The sequence below is a fragment of the Trachurus japonicus genome, chromosome 17 (assembly GCF_045865225.1).
Source record: "Trachurus japonicus isolate A0001 chromosome 17, Traja_1.0".
Lineage (NCBI taxonomy): Eukaryota > Metazoa > Chordata > Actinopteri > Carangiformes > Carangidae > Trachurus > Trachurus japonicus.
The window spans coordinates 33,869,852-33,895,014 of NC_140923.1; the positions used below are offsets into that span (position 1 = coordinate 33,869,852).

At 40.9% G+C, this 25,163-nt stretch overlaps 2 protein-coding genes across 4 annotated transcripts in view; one reads left to right on the top strand and one right to left on the bottom strand.

Annotated features, from left to right (window-relative positions):
- Positions 1-25,163, top strand: part of LOC146971179 (phosphatase and actin regulator 1-like) — a 46,619-nt gene that overhangs the window by 5,610 nt on the left and 15,846 nt on the right. The window contains exons 1-3 of one of the 3 annotated variants that reach the window (XM_085805488.1): positions 14,364-14,993; positions 18,006-18,170; positions 24,299-24,379. In XM_085805488.1, coding sequence (XP_085661614.1) covers positions 14,714-14,993; positions 18,006-18,170; positions 24,299-24,379 — 526 coding nt within the window. In that variant the 5' untranslated portion in view covers positions 14,364-14,713. Of the gene's footprint in view, positions 1-14,363; positions 14,994-18,005; positions 18,171-24,298; positions 24,380-25,163 lie in introns of those variants that run through there. The other 2 variants (XM_085805490.1, XM_085805489.1) reach the window with 2 other exon arrangements.
- On the bottom strand, positions 3,277-8,551 carry LOC146971180 (uncharacterized). The gene is made up of 7 exons (XM_085805487.1): positions 8,446-8,551; positions 8,019-8,218; positions 6,742-6,843; positions 6,575-6,670; positions 6,287-6,397; positions 5,936-6,059; positions 3,277-5,842 (listed from the first exon to the last, which is right to left on the bottom strand). The coding sequence occupies exons 1-7, from the start codon at positions 8,486-8,488 to the stop codon at positions 3,588-3,590; spliced, it is 2,931 nt and encodes a 976-aa protein (XP_085661613.1). The 5' UTR covers positions 8,489-8,551; the 3' UTR covers positions 3,277-3,587.

A 25,163-nucleotide genomic window follows, 5' to 3' on the forward strand; every position in this document is an offset into this window, starting at 1 on the left:
ACCAATTATGCTGGAGGAGAGAGCTCTGCCTGAATCACTGTAACTCTCTAATGCTGGTTTTGCTGAATTAAAAGCAGCAGCAATTAATTCTTTTGGGTACGAGGAAATAAAACAACATCAGCAGCGTACAGTAACCAGTCTGTTGCCGAAAGGATGGCTGTGGATAACCCTGATATGCAGCAATTAATATGTATATTCTCAGCAGATAATGTCTCTCAGTTTGTGGTGGCATCCATTTAAAAATGACTACAGAACAGCATTTGTTGCTTCACCGACACCGATGCAGCTTCCACGGTGTGTTGGCTCTTTAGGACATTTCTGCTGACTAAGACATTTTACAGAGTCTGAATCCCTTCAATGCTGCTGCAAACCTGGAACTCAATTCAATCAAAGCTGCATTGCACCACTCAGCAGTATGTACTTCAAAATTGTATCCGATTTCTAATGAGAGTCATTGCATATTTTGGCTCACCTTGTAAAGATTTCTATGTGAAATTACATTACATTAACAGCCGATGTATATTTGAGTAGCTACACGAATCAATGTTGTGATTGTCGAATACTTATTATGACATATTTTTAGAGAAGTTCATAAGATCAAGATTCGATTCGATTCAAGATTAGTATGTTTTCATACCATACTCTCAATCAGTAACTAATGGACATAACTTAGAGTATACGTAAGCTCATAAAACTTTCGGTTTGAAGTTGTCCAAATGAACGTTCTGTGTTGGCGCTAAGCTGAATATTACGTTAAGTTATGCCTACATTTTTCAGACAGTTATGTAAGTCTGTGTAAAGACAGACTAATAGCCTACAGGATAAACGGCTGCAATCTGAAGAGGCAGAATAATTACGTGAAACTAAGTGATTGAACCAGGGGGACTTGCTGCCCCCATCCTCTCTCTACCCAGTGTGTCTTACAGATCTGGTGTGGAATTCTGTAATCGCATCACGTAATAACTGCAATGACGAAAAGGTTGACTTTGCCAGGATGTAATTTACAAATTATAATGAAAGAAAACAATCTCACAATAATGAAATACTGTCCTACTGTAACGCTTTTGAGTTAGAAGTTACTAAAATAATCGGAACTGTATTATTATTCAACTTGAACATGTTAAAAATGAATATGAAGCAATGCACACCGCCATCTGCCATACTGAGAATAGTTGACTTCAAGCGATACATAGACTGTATTTCCACAGGGATTGTCTCAAAAACAAACAGCAGGAGCAGTCATCTGAATTATCTCATGTAGCACCATGTAGAATTACTGAACATTTGGGCTTTAAAACTGTCAAAAAAGAGGCTGACTTAGTTTTAATTTTTATAACAGGGGGTTTAAAACAAGAAAAATCTACTTTCTTTTTGTCATCAAATGGTTTATTCTGCCAAAGCAAGTCAACTGCTTTCTGTGGTCTGTCTGAAAAGCTGGAGGACGATAGTGAGGTTTCTGCCCATTATTCTGGGAGAAATTGTCTTGGTCTGGCCTCTGGTGGTTGGTGGATGGGGTCACTTTAGGAACCATAACCATTTAATGACTCATGCTGCATGGATCATTGTATCGGGGTCTAGAGGGAATTATTCTGCAACCCACTGCAATTATGACAGCAGTCACAGCACGTCAGTAACTTGGAAAACTCTTTGATGTGATGTGTTATATAACAACGAGCTACCTGTGCCTGAGTCCAGGAGATATTCGTCTTTACTTCGACAGAGCCAGGAGAGGCCAGAGGAGAACTATAAGCTCTTTAGCTGATAGTCCTCCACTCCATACTGTGGTGTTCATCTTAAGTGAGCGGGACAGATGGAGTTTTCAGTCAGAGGAAAATCACAGTGTCTCTGCAGACAGAGACGGCCAGAATGTCCCAGAGGAGTGGCACAGTCTGCTTACCATTAAGTGTTGCAGAGCTCACAGAAGATTGCTTTCATTTTGTGGGAGCTCTTCTGTTTCCATATCCACTTACCTGCTGTCAAACAGTGTGATTTTGTGAACATATAACCCAACCTTATTACCTTTAAAATGTGCTCTGGTATACAGTGTTCCCTTTCCTTACTGCACCTTTCATTACACAATACTAACACATCCTTACTGTGAGGTTATTATAGACAGAGATACACGCCCCCCCAAAAGCATCTGCTGTCAGCCACTCTCAGCCATCACCTTGCCTGCAACACTGTTTCTTAATTAGCAGACAAAGTGGAAAAACAGACAAAGTGGAAAATCCCCAAGTGCTCTGCAGAAAGGTTTGATGTTTGAGACAACAGACCTGATGAAAGATTTAGCATCTATTTCCCAGAGTTTCAGCTTTATACTCTGAAACGAGGGAGAAAAAAAAAGGATTAATCATTCATAACAAGTACTAATATTAACACGTTCTGTAGTCCAAAAGTCATTATAATTTTGAGAGCTGTACAGGCCTCCACAGAAATCTGTCTTAATTTCATGGGAGGTGGTCTGCGAAATTAAGGACAAATTGACTTATAGATACACTACATAAAAGACAGTTTGACTCTGGCTGGTGAAGCTGAGCTGGTCCCTGGAGCACCACTGCTCTCTGGTGGAGCAAAGCTTTTTCTGCAACAGTAGTACACTACTACAGATGCCACAGGTTGATGTGGATTACTGGAATTGATGATAACTGTGACATGTAAAAATCAGAGTACAGACATTGTGTTAATAATACACATATCTGATATGAACAGTGATTGTTCATGTTTAGACCATGGATGTTTTTGTCTATTCATCAAATTACCTTTGCACTATCAATTAGGTGCAATTGTTCACTTTGTGCACTGTTGTAGTTGTGGTTACAGACTTTCTCGTCATTTCCTACAAACACGATAGCACGACGCCTCACAATATTATTATTCTTTAAGGATATTGTCATCATGTTGTTGTCAGGAGTTCTTTTGGACTCGATAGAAATGGTGTATTAGACAGCTGATTAGTTGATAATCGATTAGAGAAATATAAGGAAGCTTTATTGTCATTATGGTCACGTTAAACTTCACTCCACTCCGGTCTTGGTAAATAGTGTACTCAAATTAATAAATTTAAATGAATGATTATAAATGAATAACTAGAGTAATTTAATTGTCAGACAAAATGTTGTCTACGTCATCATTTTTTCTTGGAAAATCAGACAATATTATCAAAAATAGTTTTTTTGTCAAAATCATTTTTCTTTCTATTACTTGTTTCAGCTCCACTCCTATATAAGCATAAGGCAAAGCCGTTCTGAAAGTTTTTCTAATACTATCATTCTGTGCAGTTTGATTTGGATTGGATTCAAAGTACACTTGCCCAAATTGTCAGCTTGCCTCCTTCTACTTCTATCACACTGCCTTGAGCTTCCTGTAGGCCATGTAGAAGTCTTGCACAAGTCAGGATATTGCAGAAAAAGACTCTGATGATTTGACACACTCTTTGCAACGAGGCCAATTTTTCTTCTCAATGAAGGAAAATCATTCACAATAACAACCCAAATGTTGTGGTTTATTTACAAATCTGTAGTTTCATTATACAAGTCATCGCACATGTAGAGCAGTGACTACACAGCTGTACCGTTTAGAGTCTGGAGTTACGAACATGCCCTCTCTCTGTGCACCTTGAGCCGAGTTTTCCTTCTGAAAGTTTTGCCGCATGCTGGACAGGTGAACGGCCGCTCCCCTGTGTGAACCATCATGTGACTTTTCAGCGTACTGTTTAATCTGAAGGCTTTGCTGCAAACCTCACACGTGAACGGCCTCAGCCTGATGTGTTTGTCTCTGCGGTGAGCCATCAAATGCGACCTCCTCTTGTAACACATGCCACAGTCTTCACACTTGAACGGCCTCTCCTCTGTATGTTGAACCATGTGAAGCTTGAGTTGCGCCTCATTGGGCCAGCCCTTCCCGCACGTGTCGCACAGGTACGGCTCTTGGCCCGTGTGTTTGTACAGATGCCATTTAAGGTATGTCGTCTGATTGAATTTCTTTCCGCACACTGGGCATGGGTAACCACCTGTGTGCCTCACCATATGCGCTCTCAGGAGGGTTTTTCTGCTGAACTGTTTGCTGCAGTAGGAACAAACATGGGGTTGTTGTTCTCTGTGCTTGCTCTGGTGCTGCATCAGATGAGACAGAGATTGCACGCTCTTCCCGCATGTTTTGCAAACGTGCGGCGTCACAGTATGAACCTTTTCATGATCTTTTAGCAGTTCAGGCTTTGTGAAGCATTTCTTGCAGGCAGCACACTGGTACATTGTTTTGCTCTGCTGATGTCGAACCAATTCACTTAGCCTCACAAAAGTTCTCTTACACAATGGACAAGGGTATGAGTCTCTAATTTCATGCGACTGGGCGTAATGTCTTTTTAGGTGGATGATTTTTGAAAACTTCCCCTCACACATGGTGCACTTGATGCTGGAAGACTTGGTCTGGGAGTCATCTTCACAGTCTGGAGAGTTTGAGGGTGCTTCAGTTTCACTTTCCTTTGTTACAGATACTGTCTCAGTGCAGCCGTCACTGATATTGTCAGGTGATGGGAAGTTACATGTCACAAAATGGCTGGTGTTACTTTTGGAACATTTGCTCTGATGCTTCTCAAAACTCTTGTAATAAGAAAAGCCCTTGCCACAATGCCGACAAGTCAGAGAAATTACTGAATTACTTGCCTGCAGAGCTTGTATGTTGGCAGGTGCATCTGTGACTGAAACAAGAGTGTCCTCCTGACTCCTTTCCTTTGTGGTGCTTGGAGAATTCTCCTGTGCAAATGCATTTTCTGCTTGTGGGTGTTGCTTTGAAACCCTGCACTGACCTTCCTCGTGTGCTTCGTAGTCTTCATAGTTGTCAAAGTTTTTACCGCAATAAGAACAAAGATAAGGACTCTGCTCAGTGTGGCATCTCATGTGCCTCGTCAAGTCGCCAGAGCGAGTAAATATTTTCCCACACATGGAGCATTTTTTGACTCGGCTGCTTCTTTTACAGGAGTCAGGAGGCATTGATTCCTGGGGTGCAGCGTTTGAAGGCTCAGTTTCAGTTTCACTAAGTAAAGCCTCTTTGGTCATGTCAACAGGGTCTGATTTGGGGAGAAGTGCAGAGCTTGTAGAACACCCAGTGCTTGACTCGATCTGTCTTTTACTACTGGAAACACAAATCCTCTGGTGTTTGTCAAAGTTATTTCGGTAAGTGAAAACCCTGCCACATGTAGGACAAACAAGATTATAGTCATCATTAGACTGCTCAGCGTTCGGAAGACTTGAATTTGACAGGTTATCTGTTGAGAGCCCCCCGGACGGAGGCTCATTATCACTTCTATCAGCATTTACCTTGGGTTTAGGATGCCAATTAATCTTCTCAAAATATCTACTTTGGCTCGCAGAATCTGACTGACGCAAACATCCACTATGACTGATCCTGTGCCTTTTTAGTTTGTTAATGGAGTCGTACTCCTGGTCACAAACAAAACGCTTGAACCTTTTTGAGGATGTCCTATTGTGAGTTTTTAAATGGTGAAACTCTTTTTGGTCAGTGTCGTCATCCTCGTTCGATTCACTTTCATCCAAGTCTTCTAGTATTACCTCAACAGAGGCTCCTTGGTATTCAGCCATATCGTCAGCATGCTGCTGTTCATTTGTGTCCACATTCCTTGCTGCCCCCGAATTTGTCTCCTCAAGGTTTTCATCTTTAACCTTTTTAGACTCACTACCAAGTGAGTTGTCTCTGTGCCAGTCCGACTCCTCACTGATGCACATGGATTCCGTTTTTGCAACTTTGCCTCTTTCATCTTTGTTGTCCTTTGGTAGGTGATAGGACAGGCTGGAAAGGATGCTGTCATCGCCATAGGAAGAATGAACTACAAGTAACAGACAAACAAAAAAAATCTGTCAATATCTCCCAAAATATTATGAAAACACAACTGGGAACTAAGTGAAACTCAAATGACTACCTTGCGGGACTTCATTCCCATGACGTTTGTGATGCTGAATAAGTTTATTCAGGGGTTCAGGTTGATTCATAAAGTCCACACACTCTTTTAATACAGAAGGTGAGAGACTGAGCCAGAGGGAAGTCTAGGAAGGAGGACAAAATAAACTCAATCACTATGCTACTGTATATTTAGAGAGATGGTGTGTGCATTTCAGGTGTTTTGTGATAAATGCCCTTGTTATTGCACAGTCCATCTCAAAAACTACGTTGTGTATAAGAGAACTGACTGTACAACAACAACAACTGTTAAACATGGCATGGTATTTTCTCACTGTAATCGTCTCAGGATTATTTCATGTCAGGTACCTACTTGCTCAAGGTTTGGAACAGGCAGCAGCTTCTGGAGATTGAGGAGGAATTTTCTCATTAAAGCCTCCAGGGCTGAGTCATACTTGGGTCCAAACACTATTGGGAAGATTTTCTAAATAACAAATACAAAGTGATCATTTTGTTTCACAAAACAATAGCAGGGTTACATTTTTAGCATATTATCCAAAAACTCATACTTTAAATAATTTTGCATTAAAGCCTAATTACAAGTAATAATTGAATTGCATCATTATTTTTTCTAAATTTACAACATCCACTACTAACATACCTGATAAAAGATATCCCTTTGAAATCGATCATCCACTAGCGTGTGAACAAGCTGCAGGAAGTTTGTGACTGATGCTTTTACTTCAGCACTGGGAGTCTTCAAAGAAAAAACATATAATTAAGTTCACACAACACAAATAGTTGTATAGATTTAACAGGAACACCCACCTCGTTGTCCTGTTTTGTGATGTAGGTGTTTATTCTGTTCAGATGATGTTGGATGGCTTGTGGGCTGGCAAGATCATCACTACGGCAGCACTCTAGCACCACCTATTGGCATGTTGAGAGATTTAGTCAACCGTTTGTGCTCTCTTCAGTCACATACTGTACTGTATGAGACTATACATGAGAGTTGAGTGTACTGGCAAAATAGGGGCCTGTACATGCTGAGGTGATGGGGTAGATGTTGAAATCATCCTCACTTGGTAATTTGGTGGTCTTGACCTCATCCTTTAACCAAATTAGACTGTTAGTTAGCTGAAAGTCGGCCCAGTTACTTAAATTAACCCTAACCCAGTTTAGTGTTGATGGATGCAGATGTAGTGACAGAAAAAAACGTTAAAACGTACCGTTTAATCGGGAATACAGGGCAACATTAACTGGCTTACTCTAATGTAGGTATACATATTACTAATGCCATGTTTTTTGTTGGCTCATTCTTTCCACAGACATACTGTGTACTGTGACATACTGACACGGCACACAAACAAAAGAACCCCATGACAATAACATGCACAAAACGAAATGTAATATACCACATCCAGAAACAGCTACTGTTTTGAAGCTGACCTTGAAATCAGCAGTCTAACAGTACACTGAGGAAAATGGGTTTTCCAAAATGGAGAATTGTACTTCATACCATTTTGTCCATAAGAATTATTTAGTTCGGGAAGTGACAGACAGAGGTGTAAATAGTATACAGATCATTTTCCCAAAAGCACAACCACAATAGTCTTGATTATAAGTAATATCACCAAACGTATAAGCAGCTTCTATGTAATATTTGGTTGTTCTGTTAGAAAACTAACTATCAAAAGTAAAAGATAGAATATTGCAAAGAGAAAGAAAAAAAATTAAATATAAAATGATATAGTTACCCCTCTGGCAAATGATGTTATAGTATTTTAATGGTTGATTTTTGTGACTGATGCAGTGATGGATACTATGTTATTATTGTAGGCTGTGTGGAACCTGGAGTTAATTTTAGGTACTGTGGATGCTGTGGGGGAGTTCAATCTGTACCAGTGCATCATATTTTATGAAGTGATTTTAGGTTCTTATTCTGCAGAGTAGCAATAGCTGTCTCATACAGTATGCCTACACAGATCACACCACTACAGACCAATACCTGCTCTCACACCAGCAGCGTGTTGTTAGTAGAGATGTAAAGTTAGCACCAGCAGTGCAAGACAACTGTAAACATCTGGCCGGTCTTTTTTTCTTACCCTTGCACGCAAGCCCAAGACTAGTTGGACTCTCTCAGTGTGATCGAGCAGCTCGGGAACTGCTTCCAACACTGAGGCAATGAACTCCTCCAGCAGACCATAGTACATCACTGCTCCCTGCTTCACTATCTCCCACAGAGCTGCAGACACGAGCTGCACGGGAGGCACGATGAGCCGGAGAGAGGAGAGAGGAAGAGACCCTGGGGGAAACATATTTCAACACTGAGGGGTCACGGTGACGAGACAGCACAGTTAGTAACGCTGGGAAGAAAATTACCGGGGCGCGTTTATTGCAGTGCTACACTGTTTCGCACTATTTTCCCGTTAACATTAGCCGTTAACTTACTGTAAGCAGCTCTCTTTTATCAACCATTGGGGCAATGCGGACTGGATGGGGGTAAAGTATTTCTGGGTGCTGTACACTCACCATGCTCCATTAATATGTCGCTCATTGTTTGTGACATAGACATAATATTAATAGCTGTAGTGATTTTTTGTTTGCCAACATCGCAGGGAGGCGGCTGCCTATGGATGATTAGCCTCGCGTGTCTGTTACCTCCGAATTTTGTCTGCATTCTGGTTCCTGTCTGTAGCGGATACCGAAATCACCAAATTCACCAAAATAAAAGTGTTCACCAACATAAAACGTATAAAATAGACATTAACTTGTAATACAATAACAGCAAAATGTTAACTTAATGGCTCGGGGACTTTCTTGTAAATTATATTCCTTAAATTAAAGAGTTTCACCTCAGCATTTTATTATCTTGGTGCTTTTATTTTGACGGAAAGACCTGTCTCTCTCGCCCTGGATCCCTTTCCTACCAAAACAGCGAGTCAGCTGCCCCAGACCAGAGCGATAGATATAACATATTGTATATGTATATAACATATTGTATATGTATATAACATATTGTTATATCTATTGCTCTGCCCCAGACTAATGGATGATGGATGCCATTGACGTAAAAACGTAATGCGTAATTACGCACAAACGTGCAGGGTCACTTCAAGTCTGTTTTTATTTTTCAAATATAGGCGCTCACGTAAACACACGGCTCTTACAATATTAACTATTCAGAATACACTGTTTATAATCCATATTATTTTTAATGATGAAATGACACAGTTCATGTTTTTCATTTGTCAGGTAAATCTCCAGTTTACCGCATTACTACACTAGGTGGCGGCAATGCAACACACATTAGAGAGGACAAACTTGGCAGCTCTGCAACTTGCACTGACACAAACAACACAATTCTTTTCAGCTCATTTCATAGCAGCTTATACAACAAAAAATGTAATAGCAGTATAATGTAATGTTTCTGTGAATGTGTAGCCTATAATTTAAACCCTTTGATCACTATTTCATATTTCAAGGTTCATTGGTAATTTGTGTTTACCCTGTTTTCCCTAGTTTAACTCATAAATGGTCAGATATTTCACCAGACAAAAGTTACACATCAAAAATATCAGTACAGGGCATCAAGTGGCGCAGGAGGTTAAGCAGGCGCCCCATGTATAGAGACTACAGTCCTCGCTGCAGGCAGCCCCAGTTCAAATCCTGCATCGGGCAGCCCTTTCCTGCATGTCATTACCCCTCTCTCTGCCTCCCCATTTCCTGTCTCTCTCAACTGTTCTATTTAATAAAAGGTGTGAAAAGCCAAAAATATCAGTACAGATTGCTTTCCATTGGAAGTAATTAAAATTCTTAAGACATGCTGGAAATTTAGCTATTGGCTTATTAAAGATGCCTGTTTAATTGTGTAAACATTTTTTCAGGTCACTGATCCTTATTCCATTTCAGATTAGCACCTGACACATTGTGTAAAGTAGATAGTGCTTGTCAATTTATACAACAGTACAGAAAATATATTGACAGTGGACAAGAAAAGCAAGAGGAAAGGGGGACAGACTAATTGATTGCGAGAGAGCAATCATCCGTTTACACCTTTCTTCAGGTGGAGCCACATCTTACCAAAGTCCTTGACAGCCTGTGGCAGAGCTATATGTACACTGCTGTTGGCTTCAGTAACCAATCAGTATAATATCGACATGTGATTATCAGTGTCTTGATGCACAGTTGTCCATCCATGTGCATGACTTTAAAAAAAGTGGGTACATTTTCTATCTCACTTTCCTTTGACATTTGTCTGTCACTTGCTCTATGTCCCTACTTCTGAAGTGCTGCAGCCTGTAGACTTTACATAATCATGTCACATTACTCTGCTGCCTGTCAGCAGACTGAGCTTAAAGCTGAAGGTGGAGCCAAGAACGGCATAAGAAAACTGGTGGTGAGGAGTCATTCCCCTTACAGATTAGAATTGCATAACTAACATTCAACATTTCCCCACAGATACAAACACGAAAGTGAAAAAGGCAAAGCAGTGAACTTTTACCATTGTATTCATTCTTTTTCAGATTGTGGTAGGAACATGTGGTACTGTGTGTGTGACTGTGTGTGTGTGTGTGTGTGTGTGTGTGTGTGTGTGTGTGTGTGTGTGTGTGTGTGTGTGTGTGTGTGTGTGTGTGTGTCTAACTATGAGGCAGTAAGACAGATAATAACACAGAGAGAGAATGACAGATGGGAAGAGACAGAGAGACACAGGCTGAACGGGAACAGCAGATTTGTAGTGACAGGCTGCTCAGTCGGAAGTTGTACGATTGTTTAGCCCAAAACCTTCACCACATGCACCATGGCAACCAGAATCCTAAATGTTAAAAGAAAATATTAAAATAATGTATTGCTTAACAATATTTCTGGTAAAATCCTAATCAATTTACAGTTTTTGTCCTTAGTATCTGTTCTAAAACATGCTCTAGCTACTGTACATGTTTTCCCCTACTTCAGTGATACATTACTAAGGCTTCATGGCAACGACACTGTGTGAGAGCGTATCCATCTGATGTTGAGTCACAAAGAATTGGCAAATACTTCCAAGCAGCTTTGGGTGAGTTGACTCTGTCAGTTTCTGTTTATTGTGACAGTCTGTGACAAGTGTCAGGTGTGTTGTCAACCACAGGGAAAGTATACCCAGAGTCTGAAGACCAGTGTTGAGCCCAGGGTTTTGTGCTGCATTAGTCAAAGTTTCAAACAAAATTGTGGATGTGTCTCTGAGGCAAACCACATAAACCACACAAACTCTACACTGAAATGCAATCAAATGAATTTCTTCAAAGGCAGAAAGAGTCGGTTAGAAGACATGTCGGCAAGCTGACAATACTACTGTACCGTAGTGGAATGATTTATGTGTCCAGGGCAGGATGGAAGCCACTTAGACAAAGTCTGACCTTAATTGAATTAATAATTGTTCTTTCCATTAGTTGACTACTAAGTTTATCAACTGAACTACAAATTCATGCGACTGTTTAAACCCACAGAATGTTATGTTATCAGGATGCAAAAATTTCCAGAAATACCCCATGTATCAGGCTGAATTTGGGAGAAATTAGTATAAAATGACACACGTTGACACGTAACATGGAAAACATGAGAACAGCCATAAAAACACAGAGGCTTGGTTTTAAGTATAGTAAACGTAGTACAGCTTCAACATAGACTGAGTGGTTAGTGGTTACAGTTTCGGAGCCAACCCCAGTTATCAAAGAAGGCACAAAGAAGTAGAATGGGCCATGGATAACATAGGGTAAAATATGAGCCATCCATGGAAATTAGTAAAAATGTTATAAATTTACAAAAATGATATAAAACTAAGTCAAAGTCACCATAGGCTTACAGGAGCTATTTTGAAGTTTTGCTGTATTGCCAAATTAGCCAATGCTGGCATTAACAGATGTTATCCTAATAGTGTTGAAGAAACTTTCCAAGTTCAGAGTGAAACCTCATTCCTTTATTCCAGCAATGGAAAGTAACATTACTCATGTTTTGCCTCTATTATCACCACTTCTTTTATTCTTCTAAAGTGAGTTTGCTAACCAGCTACCTGGCCTAGTTCAACCATCTTGCCACTTTCTGATACCGAGTCTCTGTAGCGTGCAGTCTGCCTTGATGATGTAGCACTGCTCAAAAATTGTATTGAATATTGTAAATGCATAAATTCTCAAAGCTCTTGTCAAGCCTATACGGTTTAGGTAAAAACAGTGGTTAATAGTAACACTGGCTAGCAATACTAAAATGTAGGCTACAAACATCCTCTCTAATATCAGTTTTGCCTTGCACAAGGGGCATTAACAGTGAGATGGATGCAATACTGAGAGTGCTCAGTAAGATACACTAGAACTACTCATTTCTGTTGAAGGGTGGCAGAAAGAATATGTTTCTCCCTCACAAAGGACATCGGCAGTGTTCAACTGCTTAAGTTTACTGTTACTCTTCTGCTTATTGTTATTATTTATTTCACCTCATTACATTTATTCATCTCCTCCTTGCTTTATGAATTAACCCGCGCGGGGCACTGATCAGCACTGCCTGATCACAGCAGTTACATAACCACACTGCCACATGTGACCATCTTCGCTCGCAGCTGATAAATAACCTGTCGTGTAGCTTTAACTTGATTCTTGTAAAAATTACCTAATGAGAAACTCAGGCTGAGGTACATAGCCTAGGGTTTTACTATATGTACGCACCTACGTGTCAACATACTTTTGGGAACAATTCAAAAGCTCATTTGATTTAAGCTCATTTCTAAGATACATTTTAAGGTCTGTAGGCAGAATAAAGTGAACGGTTGGCAGTAAACAAGAGAGAGAAAGGAGATCACAGTTCTTGTTTGTAAAGTGGTGGTGCAGTAAGAGACAGCAGCACAGTGTTTAAGCCTCTTTCATTCCCCCTGACTCACAAGCACATGCGCACACACACACACGCAATCACATTTTGCTGTATATGCATAGCACAAACTGTCATTCCATTATCCCATAACCTCTGACTCTATGTTGCAAACACATACAAAATAACTCCCTCTCACTAGTCCCCAAAACTTGAACGCACATCAATGCAAGAGAGTGAAACTTTGCAGGCAAAATAACAAGGAGGCAACTGAGGGCAACTGCTGCATTGCACCGTGGTGGGAGTAAATCAAGTGTCTCTGTCCCTCATTTCAGAGAGAGGCTTTGATGTCACTGGAATAAGCTGTAGCTCATTGAAGGAACATCAAAGATACTCACCCCCGGCCCATGATCATTCACTGCTCTGTAGGAAACGTGATTGGAAATGCCGTGGGGTCCGTTATTTTCTCCAATGATTAACAGCTCATTAATGTTATCAATTGGCTTAAAATGTGCACAGTAACTTCAGGGATCAACTGAGTGGCTGTTTAGACTTTGGGATGTAAAGAAAGAATATTTAATGCTCCTCTATTACTTTAGGCTGAGCTCTCTCACTTGAAGCATTGAGCTTTATTCTGATCACTGATTACGATCCCATTGCTGTGTTTCTTTTCTTTGATTTTAATTCTCTGGGCTCTTGTCTGTTATTATGCCCAAATTAGATAGCTGTTGTAATTGTTGCAGTCATCTTTGTTGTCCTGATTTTTTCCCCCTTCTTCATCCTTTGTAATCATGAGTGAGCGGATGTTAAGGTTATTTGCTGGCGTCATTTGCGGATAAAGTTGAATCAACTGATTTAAAAATGTGACCTATGGGGTTGCATGTGGTTAAATCAGCAAACAAACTATACTCGACCAATACAATTCTGCTGTGGTTGATCAAGTCTCATAAGTTTTAGATTACATCTTTAAAAATGTTCGGCAAACTGGACTAACAAGGAGCAGATTCAAGAGGAAGCTGCTAAATATGACCAATATTGGATCTCTGTGTGGCTTTTACATCTCAGAAATGTCATAATTATAGTTGGCAACCTACTATCCTCATAGTCTCTGAGGTTTTCCATGGCTTCTTTCTCTCCATCCAGCCCTCTTCTTTTTCACACTTTGCCATGGTGACACAAATGTAGACCGAAATGAGCCGTGATTGTGGCCGGATCTCCCTGAGGAAATCAGTTTTACCAAATCAGTAACGGTGTCATCCACACTTTCATCCTCTTATTCATGCAGGTGTGTCAGATTTACTTTTATTCTTTCTCCTCTCCTACCCTAATTTCCTTCATATTTTTTCTTATTTTTTATGCAAATTATATGCTTATATAAAAATGTATTACCAGTGGTGGATGTTGTGTCATTTCTTGGTTATTTTTGCTGTTGTTTTTGATATATCATATAATGTAACTTGCCCTAAAAAAAAAGAAAAAAAGAAAATTGGAATCATTATTATTATTATCAACTTTTGTTCCGTGCACATTGGCCTATTAGAAGCGCGCGCCGCGCAACCAATCACAGGCATTCACTGCTCAGCTCCCACTAATCGTGGATTAGCTACAACCGACTGCAGTCTACAGCTCTGGGAGGGAGAGGTAGTCACTGCCACTCACTACTCATCCTCTATTTTATTATTAGCTCACTTGGATCTGGCAGCAGAGCTTTTTTTTCTCAGCAGCTGTGACTTTGGCATTGCGCAACCAAGTAGCTCTCAGGTAAAGTGTGGGACTACAGCAGAGGAAAAGCGGAGCATCGGGGTTGGTGGGGGTTGGTCAATGGAAACGGCTGCTGTAGGTCAGGTAGGATTCAATTTGATGGCCCTTTAATTCAAGTCCACACCGTCGTGAACCGCCGTGCGCTGAGCTTCGTTTTCCGCGGTTTTCCCCACCACCACCGCCAACACCACCTCAGATAGTAACAATGTTCAAGACGGCCAATTACCCGTCGGTGGATCCTGCGCCCACCATCATGCACGGTACTTGGTTTGCCACGGGGTGCCGAGAAAACACGCCCGTGGCGGTGGAGAAACCTAAGAAAAAGGCGTTCAGCCTGGTCAGAATAATGTCTCTCAGCAACAAGAAAGGGCACGGCCAGTATCCGCACCACAACAACAACATGCCCTTTACGATCCACTGTCACATCGGGAAAGAGATAAAGCACATTTGCAGCAACTGCAGCCGCGGCAACGACACGCAGGACGGTGAGTATTCAGCCTATATACATTCTAACAGGCTCCGTGCTCATGCTGTTGTGCGGTTTCGCCCATAGTAGTCCTGCGGTATACTGCCAGCCATCCTGGATCCACTCCATTCAACGTATAGCGATGGCCATGCATGCTTCATATGGATGGATCATATGGCAGCCTCCATCGCTGAATGCGCTGTGCATCATCTGCTTTTGTGTGCTGATATTCTGTCCTTTTAACTAGGTCGATGTAGGCTGCTGAAGCTTCATAGGATCTCGACTATAAAACCAGAGTGATTCACTGGAAACTGCCTCTGACTGGATCAGAACTTCTCACAGGGCTGGGCTCAGACTTGAAACTGCTGCTCGTTGTTTTTACGTTGATGATTCACTCTTCATTTCAGGGACGTCGTTGCATTTCTCACGTTCACCTATTCATCCCATAGATGCCATTTAAAAAAAGAAAAGGCTTGGAATTGTGCAAGCTGTTTGCACAAAGGCATTTCCAGTTCATTGTCATTACATCATCACTCAGCCATCTTGATATGCAAACAAGTGTTTTTAATTAAAAGCAGCTCCATCAGTTGCTTATATGACATAAGTAGGGAAAGTAGGTTAGGTATACATAACACTGCAAAAGATGGGGATAGGAATACCACAGTGTGGTGATTGTGTGTCTGTGTCTGCTTGTCTTAAAAAAAGAAAATCACCATTTGTTTGGATACTTGTGTCCTTTTTTCCCTATTGTCAAGATTGTAATGGATTGATTGTTATGTTGATGTTCTGGTTTGGGGTTTGCTGCCTGGAAGTGGTTCAGTCCAAAAACAATCAATCAACCAAAGGGGTGGGTTGGGGGGGGTGAAAGGACAAGTGAAAGGGAAAAACCATGGAAAACACCATGCATGTATTTGTTGCAGTCATAAAAGAGCCTTAAGCATAATGCACAAGGATGCAATTGCAACAGTAAAGGTGTGAGCTGAAGCTGCATACATGTGGATACTGTCAGCAATACCAATGAATTGTCATTCATCAAACAGACAATGATGGCTATCAAATAAGTGTTTTGTATTATTCATCTATTGTGTTTCTTTTTAACACTTTCTTAAATCTATGAAGTGTACTGTACATGTTTAATTCTTCCTGAAGATGATGAGAACAATCCACACAAGCCCTTTGGGTAGAGAATATTCAAAAGGTTAATCTTCAAGGAGTACACCCCCCCACCACACCCCCCAAAAAATCACTTTGAAAAGCTTGCTTCTTTTGTCAGCATGATACATATTTCAGTGATGTGTGGAGGATTTGTAGCCTACAAAGAAGTGTTTGATGTTGTGGAAAGACGTTCTTTTATTGACGTTACTAAAATGTGTCTCCCTCTCTGCTGGTGCTCGGCTGTTGGGTGTTATTCAAGCTCAGATTTGATTCTTGCTCCTCTTGTCTTTATCCAGCTTTTTTGGACCTCTAATGAACTATTTGAATCTCTACTGGATTCAATTAGTATTGGCTGTAGAGCTATTTATAGATTTGTGTTGTGGCAGGATTGCCAAGATGGTTGGCTCTGAGGCACCAGAGCATTCAAGTAATGGTCCGTGAGACTGATTTCCACTGCATTACTGTCACATTCTTTATCCACACCGCCGTCCCGTGGCCCCGGGGAGGTGACTGTCCCCGCAATGTGATATATCTGTGTTGGCAAACATCGCAAATGTGATCTAATTGTTTAAAAACAAGCGACCGGCGCATTCCCTGACAGCATGACAGGGGTGATGATCTCAGTCAGTGTGGTGATAACTGACAACAGATGCAACACGTTGTGCTGGAGGTCACTTATATGCACTGGAGCACCAAGGAGCTGTTACAGTATCACACAGTAGCCATGGAAACTTCTTTTTGTCTGTGTTTTGGTTGCTTTTTTGAGGATCAAATCACATGGATAAACATTTGTGAAGGATTTTTGTTTGTTTGCCATTGGTTTCCATTCATTTAGGACCGGCTTTGTGATGTCACTCATTATAATAAAAGTGTCTACTTTTGTTGTAGCAGTTTAATATTAGTTGCGAAAGGTCAGAGACCGTGGCTATGCAAGACTATGTGATCGTTGCTATGTTATGTTTGCTTATGCAGACTAATTTGAAAGGTCTGCACATTTGCCACAGTATGATGGAAGCGGACATGTTTGATTACCCATCGCAGGCAATTTGATGTTCCTACACAGCATAATAAAAACCACTGGCTGAACATTTCTGCTGCACTGCTATGATGCTGCATGTAGGTTAAATGTGTTACTTAAGGAAGTAAGGAATCTGAAGAAGAACAGGGCTGAGTCCCGTGTTTAAAAGCACCTGGTAGTCTGTTTGCTGCGAGCATTGTTCACACAAATTCTGGTGAGCCTGAGTCAGAAGCTTATGTTTGAATACCTGTTGATGGTCATCTGCCTGGAGGTGACTCCTTTTTTTACATTTTAATTTTCTGATCACATGTGCATCTTTCCTGTGTTGTGTGCGTGTGTGCCCTGGTTAGTTGTAGCCTCATACTGCAGTGTCCGTCTTGAATAGCATGTATTCACTTTTGAGAATAACAGTTTCTTGGAACCAAATGCTCAACATTTTTTGACTTTGATGTCCAATGGTACACAACAGAAGCAAGGCTTTGTGAATATTTGAACAGCAGAGAGAAAGCCCTCCTTCGCCCCCCTCCCTTAATGAGGTGCTTATCAGTCTGTTTAGTGTGTTTTTAGCAAGTTATTGCCAACCACTCGGTGCGATACAGCCTCAAACTATAATCGGAGCATATCCTGCGTAATGTGATATGCAGGTTGGTTTATCCTCTCTCAACCTCAGCCAGATACTAGGGAATGCAGGAGGCCACTTGGCACAGATTTTTGCCTCTTGGATGATGGATCTTTGTGAGCAAAAGTGTATGCTGCGTTCACTGTTAGACCTCCTGTTTGGTTATCAGAATATCACCTCCTCTGCATCTTAACCTTAATTAGATGTTTTTTTTTAATCTTTCCTTTTTTCCCTTACAGCTGAGGAAGTAGAGAGACTGGCCGCCATGCGTTCAGAATCCTTGCTATCTGGCACCCACACTCCACCTATGCGTCGTCGAAGCAAGTTTGCCACTCTGGGACGTCTCCTGAAGCCGTGGAAGTGGAGGAAGAAGAAGAGTGAGAAGTTCAAGCAGACTTCTGCTGGTACATATGTTGTTGTTTTTTTCTCTTAATTTTATGTTAATGTGACCACAAGAAACAGAAACACACATGCAGGTTCCATAATGCATAACAAACAACCCATGGAGCTTTTAAGTGTGTGCCCCTGTGTTGTTATGAAAGAAAGGCAGTGCATTTCCTGTGGTCAAAAGAAATATGTATTAAGTTTTAGTCTCCGGGGTGATTGAAAATGCAGCGAATTGATTCAGCAAAAGTGCAGCGTTGGAGTTTCATGTTTTGAGGTCTCTTTAGAGTTCCTTTGATCCTGCAGCCCAGTGTTGTCAGGGGCAAGTGAAGGACATACTCTCTTCAGATGTGGCTGTGTTTATTTTCCTTGGCTGACGCATCCTGAATTCTGCTGTCAGCCTGTTGGACAGGAGGAGGGACTTTGTCAGACTGCATCTTCTCTGGATGCAGGATTCCTCTCCTCTCTGTAGAGGAGAGAGATCTGAATCCAGTCTGAGCAGGACAGGATGTTCCGACTGAAGTAATGTTATTAAATTAACATTTTCCTAGTGTGTGAATTTGCTGAATGAATCGGCCCCAGTCTGATTTGATCTGGTTTGCTGTGACTGCTCTCTGACTGCTGATCTCGTCAGTCTCTTGCACAATCTAATGCGATATCTTGTCATCTCCATCGCTTAGTACAAGCACAAAACATGTAGGTATCTGACATCTGGGCCGATGTTACCTCACAGCTAGGCTTTCACTGTTCCCACAATGCTGTTTGGCTCTAGTTTGTTTTTCCTCCCGAACATGGTCTTCAGCAATCTCCTTGGACTAAGAGGTATTTATAGTAAGGCACAAACGTTCTGAGCCCTAGCTGCTTGACTTTTTGATGTTTTACTGTACTTTATGTACTTGATGGAACAATCATGGAGCTGTTTGTACATGGTGTGTATGTGCTTTGATAACAACGTCATCTACCCTGTTGTGGTGAGGGATAATAATCAAATACTGAGTAACAAAAGTCCTTTTTTTTGTCTGTTCCAGTGGTGTTAATGCACAGTGGGGCTGAGTGAAAAAGCTCTCCATCACTTTTGTTATCCACTTGTTTTGTATGCATGATGCTGCCGTCTCTAAATAATTCTTCTGCCTCTATTGTTCCATTCAATCCATTTTGATAGCAGCATGATGGTGGATTATAATCTCACTGGAGCAGCCTCTGTAAGCGGTGTTTCACCGTTGTTTCAAGTTGCAGGGGTTTGCACAGTCCCTCCAACGCTTGGGCAGGTGCTGCAGCCACAGTTCTGCCACCAGGACTGTGCACGCACTGTCACATCCATTCAAACCCACTTTTTAAAAGACCCAAATAAGTGGAGTGAGGGCTGCACTTGTGCACAGTGAAAGGGTGACAAGCCAGTGCAGTAAATTCAAATGACAGGTAGTGGCACAGGGATTTTTAACTTTTATGGCTGAGTCGGCTGCCTTTTTTATGGCGATTTTAAGGGCTATGCTAATCAATATTTTATTTTAGGAATTGCTCAAAGGTTGATGTAGTATAGTAGGGATATAAAATGGGTTTGCTTGTAGTGATGAACCCAGAGAGAATCATTTCCAAACTCTGCAGTTCTCCTTGATGCTTTAGCATTATTAAGCTCATTGTTTTTGGTTTTCACTGGCTCTTTTATGCTAAGCTAAAGTTAGCTGGTGAACACAGTGAGGCTTTTAGACTCACCTCAGAAGTTGGTTAAACCAAAGTTGAGTTTTATTTTCAGGTCAGATATGCAATCCCAAATTTGTAAGCTTAATGTAATGTAAAATAATGAACTGTTAGCAAACATTAGCCCCTTTAGCTTTAACTTCTGCTGCCAAGTAACCTTTAAAGACAGATTTAAGACAATGTAGATGCATTGACTAATAAAAGCAGTTTTTTTTTATAAACTGCATAGCACAGTGTGATGTGTGTTGGTATCAATGATGTGCTGGCTCTAGCTGTATGAATGGGAAGACCCACTTGATGAGGTTTTGTAACATCCCAAATCACAGCAATGAAACTAATCAATGACATAGATGGATAAAGGTCTGTACATGTTTACATATTATCAGACCTATTCTGAGTAAGATGGCACAGTGTACTTATTTAAAAGTTCTTTCAAGGAGGAGAAATTCAGCCTTGTCTCATCTAGGAAACAGGATTGACTTTGGCTGACCCGTAGCCCCATTATTGATCTGTGTGCTTTTAAAATGGAACAGTTACATACTGTTGTGAATTTGCCCTCATTTAATTAGTCGACGGTAAGCAGCTTATTTATTACTGTGCGTAAAGCCTGAGATATAAGAAAATTGCTGCTGATACTTAACTTACAGTATGCTAATATTTTGTCATCTGGCAAAGCCTCACCTTTGAATCTCAAGCATATCAGCAGGTATCGTTGATCTTTCCTTAAACAAACAAAGCAAATTGCCCTGTGCAATACCAGTAGCTATGCAATGATCTCACTGAAGACAAAGTTGATGGTAAGTGTGTGTAGTCATGATTTCCTGCTGGTCTTAAATGTCCCTCTGTACTCTCCTTCTTGTCTCTGCAGTTGTCTGTGGTGCCTTACTGTTGATTATGTTTCCTATGTCAGTGGGGAGCAGACCAGCCACTGGGCATACAGATGTTGTCGTAGATAATTGGACACTGAGCACAGTAGAGGATTGTGAATGTGTTGTGATATTAAGCAGATGAAGGCCAGCTCTGGGGGGACTGTACTCTTCACCTCAGGAAGGAAGAAGGAGGGAGGGCCTGACAGTTGGATGTCTTATCCTGCTGTCTTATCGCGCTCGGTACATTATCACAGCGCACTTGTATCAGGGAGAAAGATCATTAAGTGGAGATTCATCAAAAGAACATGCATGCGGTAGTCTGATGTTATCTTCGTTTTTTTTAAATTTCTAATCCAATTAGTTAGCAGATTCCCCTCTATCATCTAAATGCACTGTTCTGTTCTTGTTTATTTGCTGCATTTCTAACCCCAGATCTCATCTTTGCTACCTGCCCCATTGATTATGCACTGTATTTCAGAGGCAGACGTCTCATCGCAAACCTGCTGCAGCCACAGTGAGGTTTTGTTTAGCTGTGTCTAAGCTTCTGATGTGTTAGCCTTAACGCTTGAGCTTCTCATTGATGAAAGACTCCATGAAGTTTTAATACAGTTAAAAGCCTCCACTTTGAGCTACTGAGCCTCAGGGTTGGTAGGATGTGTTCCGACTATCTGGGTCACTTCGCAGTGGAATATGTTTTCTCGAGAAAAAAAAAAAAAAACTAAGCGTAGTGTTCTCAGATCAATACAGACTATACTTAGATATGCCGGTTTCATTTAATATGCTCTCAGCTGATACTCCCTGATGAGTGTCTAATCTTCTCATCTTGGTACAGATTGAGTGGCTGGAGTGTTAGACCATGATAGTACTTGGGCCACTTGGTGGACTGAACACAAGCTGTTGAAAATAGGACTTGGTTGATATACAAGGTGATTTAGAGGACATCTGGTTTTGAATACACCCATGTGAAAGATCACATTGTGGTTTGCTCTGGTACTGACAGGGCCGTAATCTCAGCTCTGCATCATCACACACCTTTTTTGCAAACTCAATCCTGATGATTTATTATTCTGATGACCCAGTCAATAGGACCAAAATAAATATTTCATGCGAGTGGCAGTTTTACTGGACAGGACCTTCCTGATGAAATGAACACACAATTCCACTTCTTCCACACTATTAATGTTCTCATAAAATATTAAATGAAATGTTTTGTGTTTTTGTTTTTTTTTGGAGGAGGACAGTTAGTATTTTAACTTGGATTTGGTGCTTGGCCACTGCACCAACTGCTGTGTCCACGTTGTCTCCCATTCTTTTGTTTTAAGCACACAATATCAGTCAAATCTGGAGACACAACCTCGTTAAGGCCACTGAGTAAATGGTATTGCGTAACTGTACACATCCCATGGCATAGCAGTTACGTCATAGAGCTTTTGAGTAATTACTTTTCATTTTGGATGAAACGGCAGCATAATCCGTGAACATATTACAGCACTGCCAGTCGACCTGCAGCCTTGGGCTTCCCCACTCTGGCACCGACTTGGTGCTGATGGTACACACAGAGAGATTTGTCACTTTGAGTAACATTGTGTCTGTCAACTGAAAAACTGAAAAATACTTAGATTTCCCTTCTTTTTTTTCTTTTTTTTAGGTCTAATTGAAGTTGTAGATTTAATGACAAGAAGCAACACAAATGAAATAGAAAGGGATATGAGACACATCATTATTCATAAGCTATATCAGGCAGGGATGAGAATCCAGACTGATCAGATTGTGACATGTACTGTATGATTAAATGATGTCCATCGCTAAAAAGGCTTGAAAAAATTCTTAGATATTGACAGAAGTCGTCACAAGAGCAGCTGCTGCTTGTCAGTTAAGGAGTTTTATGAAAATCATATACTAAAGTGCAAAGATTTCTAGTTTCCTCTTCATTATTAAAATAAAATCCTTAAAATTCTCAACTGCTGTAATTTGTATGTGAAGGTGGTAGATGCACATATACCTGACCATGGTACCTGACCACCTCTGCAGTGTTTTACAGAAACGATCTTAGTAAACTGGCTGCACACAAATTCCTCCACACTGATTCTGGGTCAACTCTTTGATAATGCTATTGACCATCTCCTGGATATACTTAACCTCATGTTAAATGTGCTGCCTGTGGGGTGTAATCGCTTTTTGATTGAGCTGCCTGCATTAGCATCCCGAGTACAAATCTACAAATGGTACAATTTACTTTCATTTCACACCATCTTCAGGTTACTACATCCCGGGGCTCCAGTTTAATTCTTTGTGGGACACACTGGTGAAATTTTGGATGAGTAATTTTCCAAAAGGGGGAAAAAATGTCTTGCTGCTCAGCCATTTGTGGCTTGTAACTGAGCTCAGACTTCTCCTGTATTTAAAAAAGGAAAAGAAAAAAAAGAAAGAAGCTTTTGAAGTGTGGCGTGATATCGAACATCTGGTATCCTCATAATGGAGCGTACTGTTTGATGATAACTCGCTCTGCTGTGGTATTTTGGAACACTGCAGCACAAGAGGATCCAAATTTCTGCCCTGGAGGCCTTGTCCGTCTGACATTTGTATGACTCTAGTTTGTGTTTTTAATTTTGAGCTCTCAGCGGATGGATTTTAAATCAGCTGTGCTGTAACCAAGGGCAAGGAAAAGGAGAGGTCAAGCTCTCAATATTTTGCACGGGTCCACACTCAGGATGTGTTAGCATTGAACACATCGCCTTCTTCCTTCCTAGAGCTGGGACAGGACTCCTGGGTCATATGTAAAGCACACATGGCACAATCTGTGATCTCCCTCCTAAGCAGGAGCCACAGAGGCCTGCAGGGACATTTCCTGCTCCGTGTGCTCAAGTGTTGTTGCTGATCCTCATTTCACATTCTTAATTGGTTTCTGTGCAGGGGTAGATTTTGAAATTACCAACGTGATTTTTAAACTGCTTTCGTTCAGCCTACTAATAGGAAGACGTAAAGTATCTCAGCTTTTGAAGGCTAGAAATAGAAGCAAGCGGAAGCTGTGGGACATGTCATCTTGTGCATAATGCATTACTATGAGTGGTGTTGCTGGAATATGTCCTGTTATTCTTTACCTCTTGTTAATCACGGCCCGTAGCTTCAGCTTTAACTGTTCGGGAGGGGAGCCACAGTTTGACAGATCATTACCAACTATAGCAAAATCCAGAATTTAATGCTGCCTGCTCCTCTTTCAGGGAAAGAATGTGCTGGGATTTGTCTTTCAACTGCAAATACTATAAGACAACACTGACTGCACATATAGAAACATGAAAAAGAAGAAAAACATGTTGTAGATGCAGCAAAGAACACATGAGCCCATGTGTTTTCAACAGCAAAAAAAGCAAAAAGTTTCCAGAGCATCTTGGGGAAAAAAAAATTTCACCAGAGGACATCTGCACACAGCTTTTAATTATGCATTAGCCATTGTACATCTTTCTTTGATTTAGCAATTGTGTTGACCACGATTTAACACCTGCGTGGTGTGTGAATATGCATAATGTTTTAATGGATAACCACCTAAAATATGAAAATGTTTTCAACTTTCTTTTTTTTAGCGCTGGAGAGGAAGATGTCAGTGCGACAGAGCAGAGACGAGCTGATCAAGAGAGGAGTGCTGAAGGAGATCTTTGAAAAAGGTAAGCTGCTGTTCCACAGTTACAGTACGACTCCACTGAGCTGCAAAGCGTCTGAGCTGTTTAAAAACAAAGGGCAACAAGAGCAGAAGTAGTGAACTAAGTTATTAGGTCTTCAATGATTCATCTCCTCATTAATCAGTAGTCTCTGTAGTGCGTTCTTCAAGATTTGGCACGGGGCATTTAGAGATATAATCTTTTCATTACATAAATTCTGAAGCATTTTATAAACTCTTTGATCTTGACTTGACGTCCCATGGGTGCTCCCTGCCTCAGGACATCAAACACAAAGTTAGTGGAGCTAAGGAAGTTCACTCACTTCTTGGCGAGATAAGAGGAGAGCAAACGCGAAAACGCACGCCCTTTTTCATTTTATTGTTCAAACAAATGAAGCTTTTTGCACAGCAATCAAAAGTAAAAAAAAAAACAATCTTCAAAGTCAGTCAAAGCTAAAACAATTACCTTGGAGTGCAAGCACTTTACCTTACACAGGCTGTGTGTACCTTAAACATGCAGATGCTGTCCGGCCCAGTTAATTGGCCAAAACTGGTAAACTGAAGAGCAGCATCTCTATTTTCTGCTGTGCTACTCCTCGGAATGCATATCAATGAAGGCAGGTGTACTCAGTCGTTACAACCTAGTTTCCATAATCAAAAATAAAAAAAACTTGTGTGCACAGAGTGATAGATCAGAAGCAGTTATTTTTATGCATGCAAAGCAAATATTTACCATGTCTCTGGAAGATGACTGTATTATGTTGTCAGCACTCACATCAAATGATAAATAG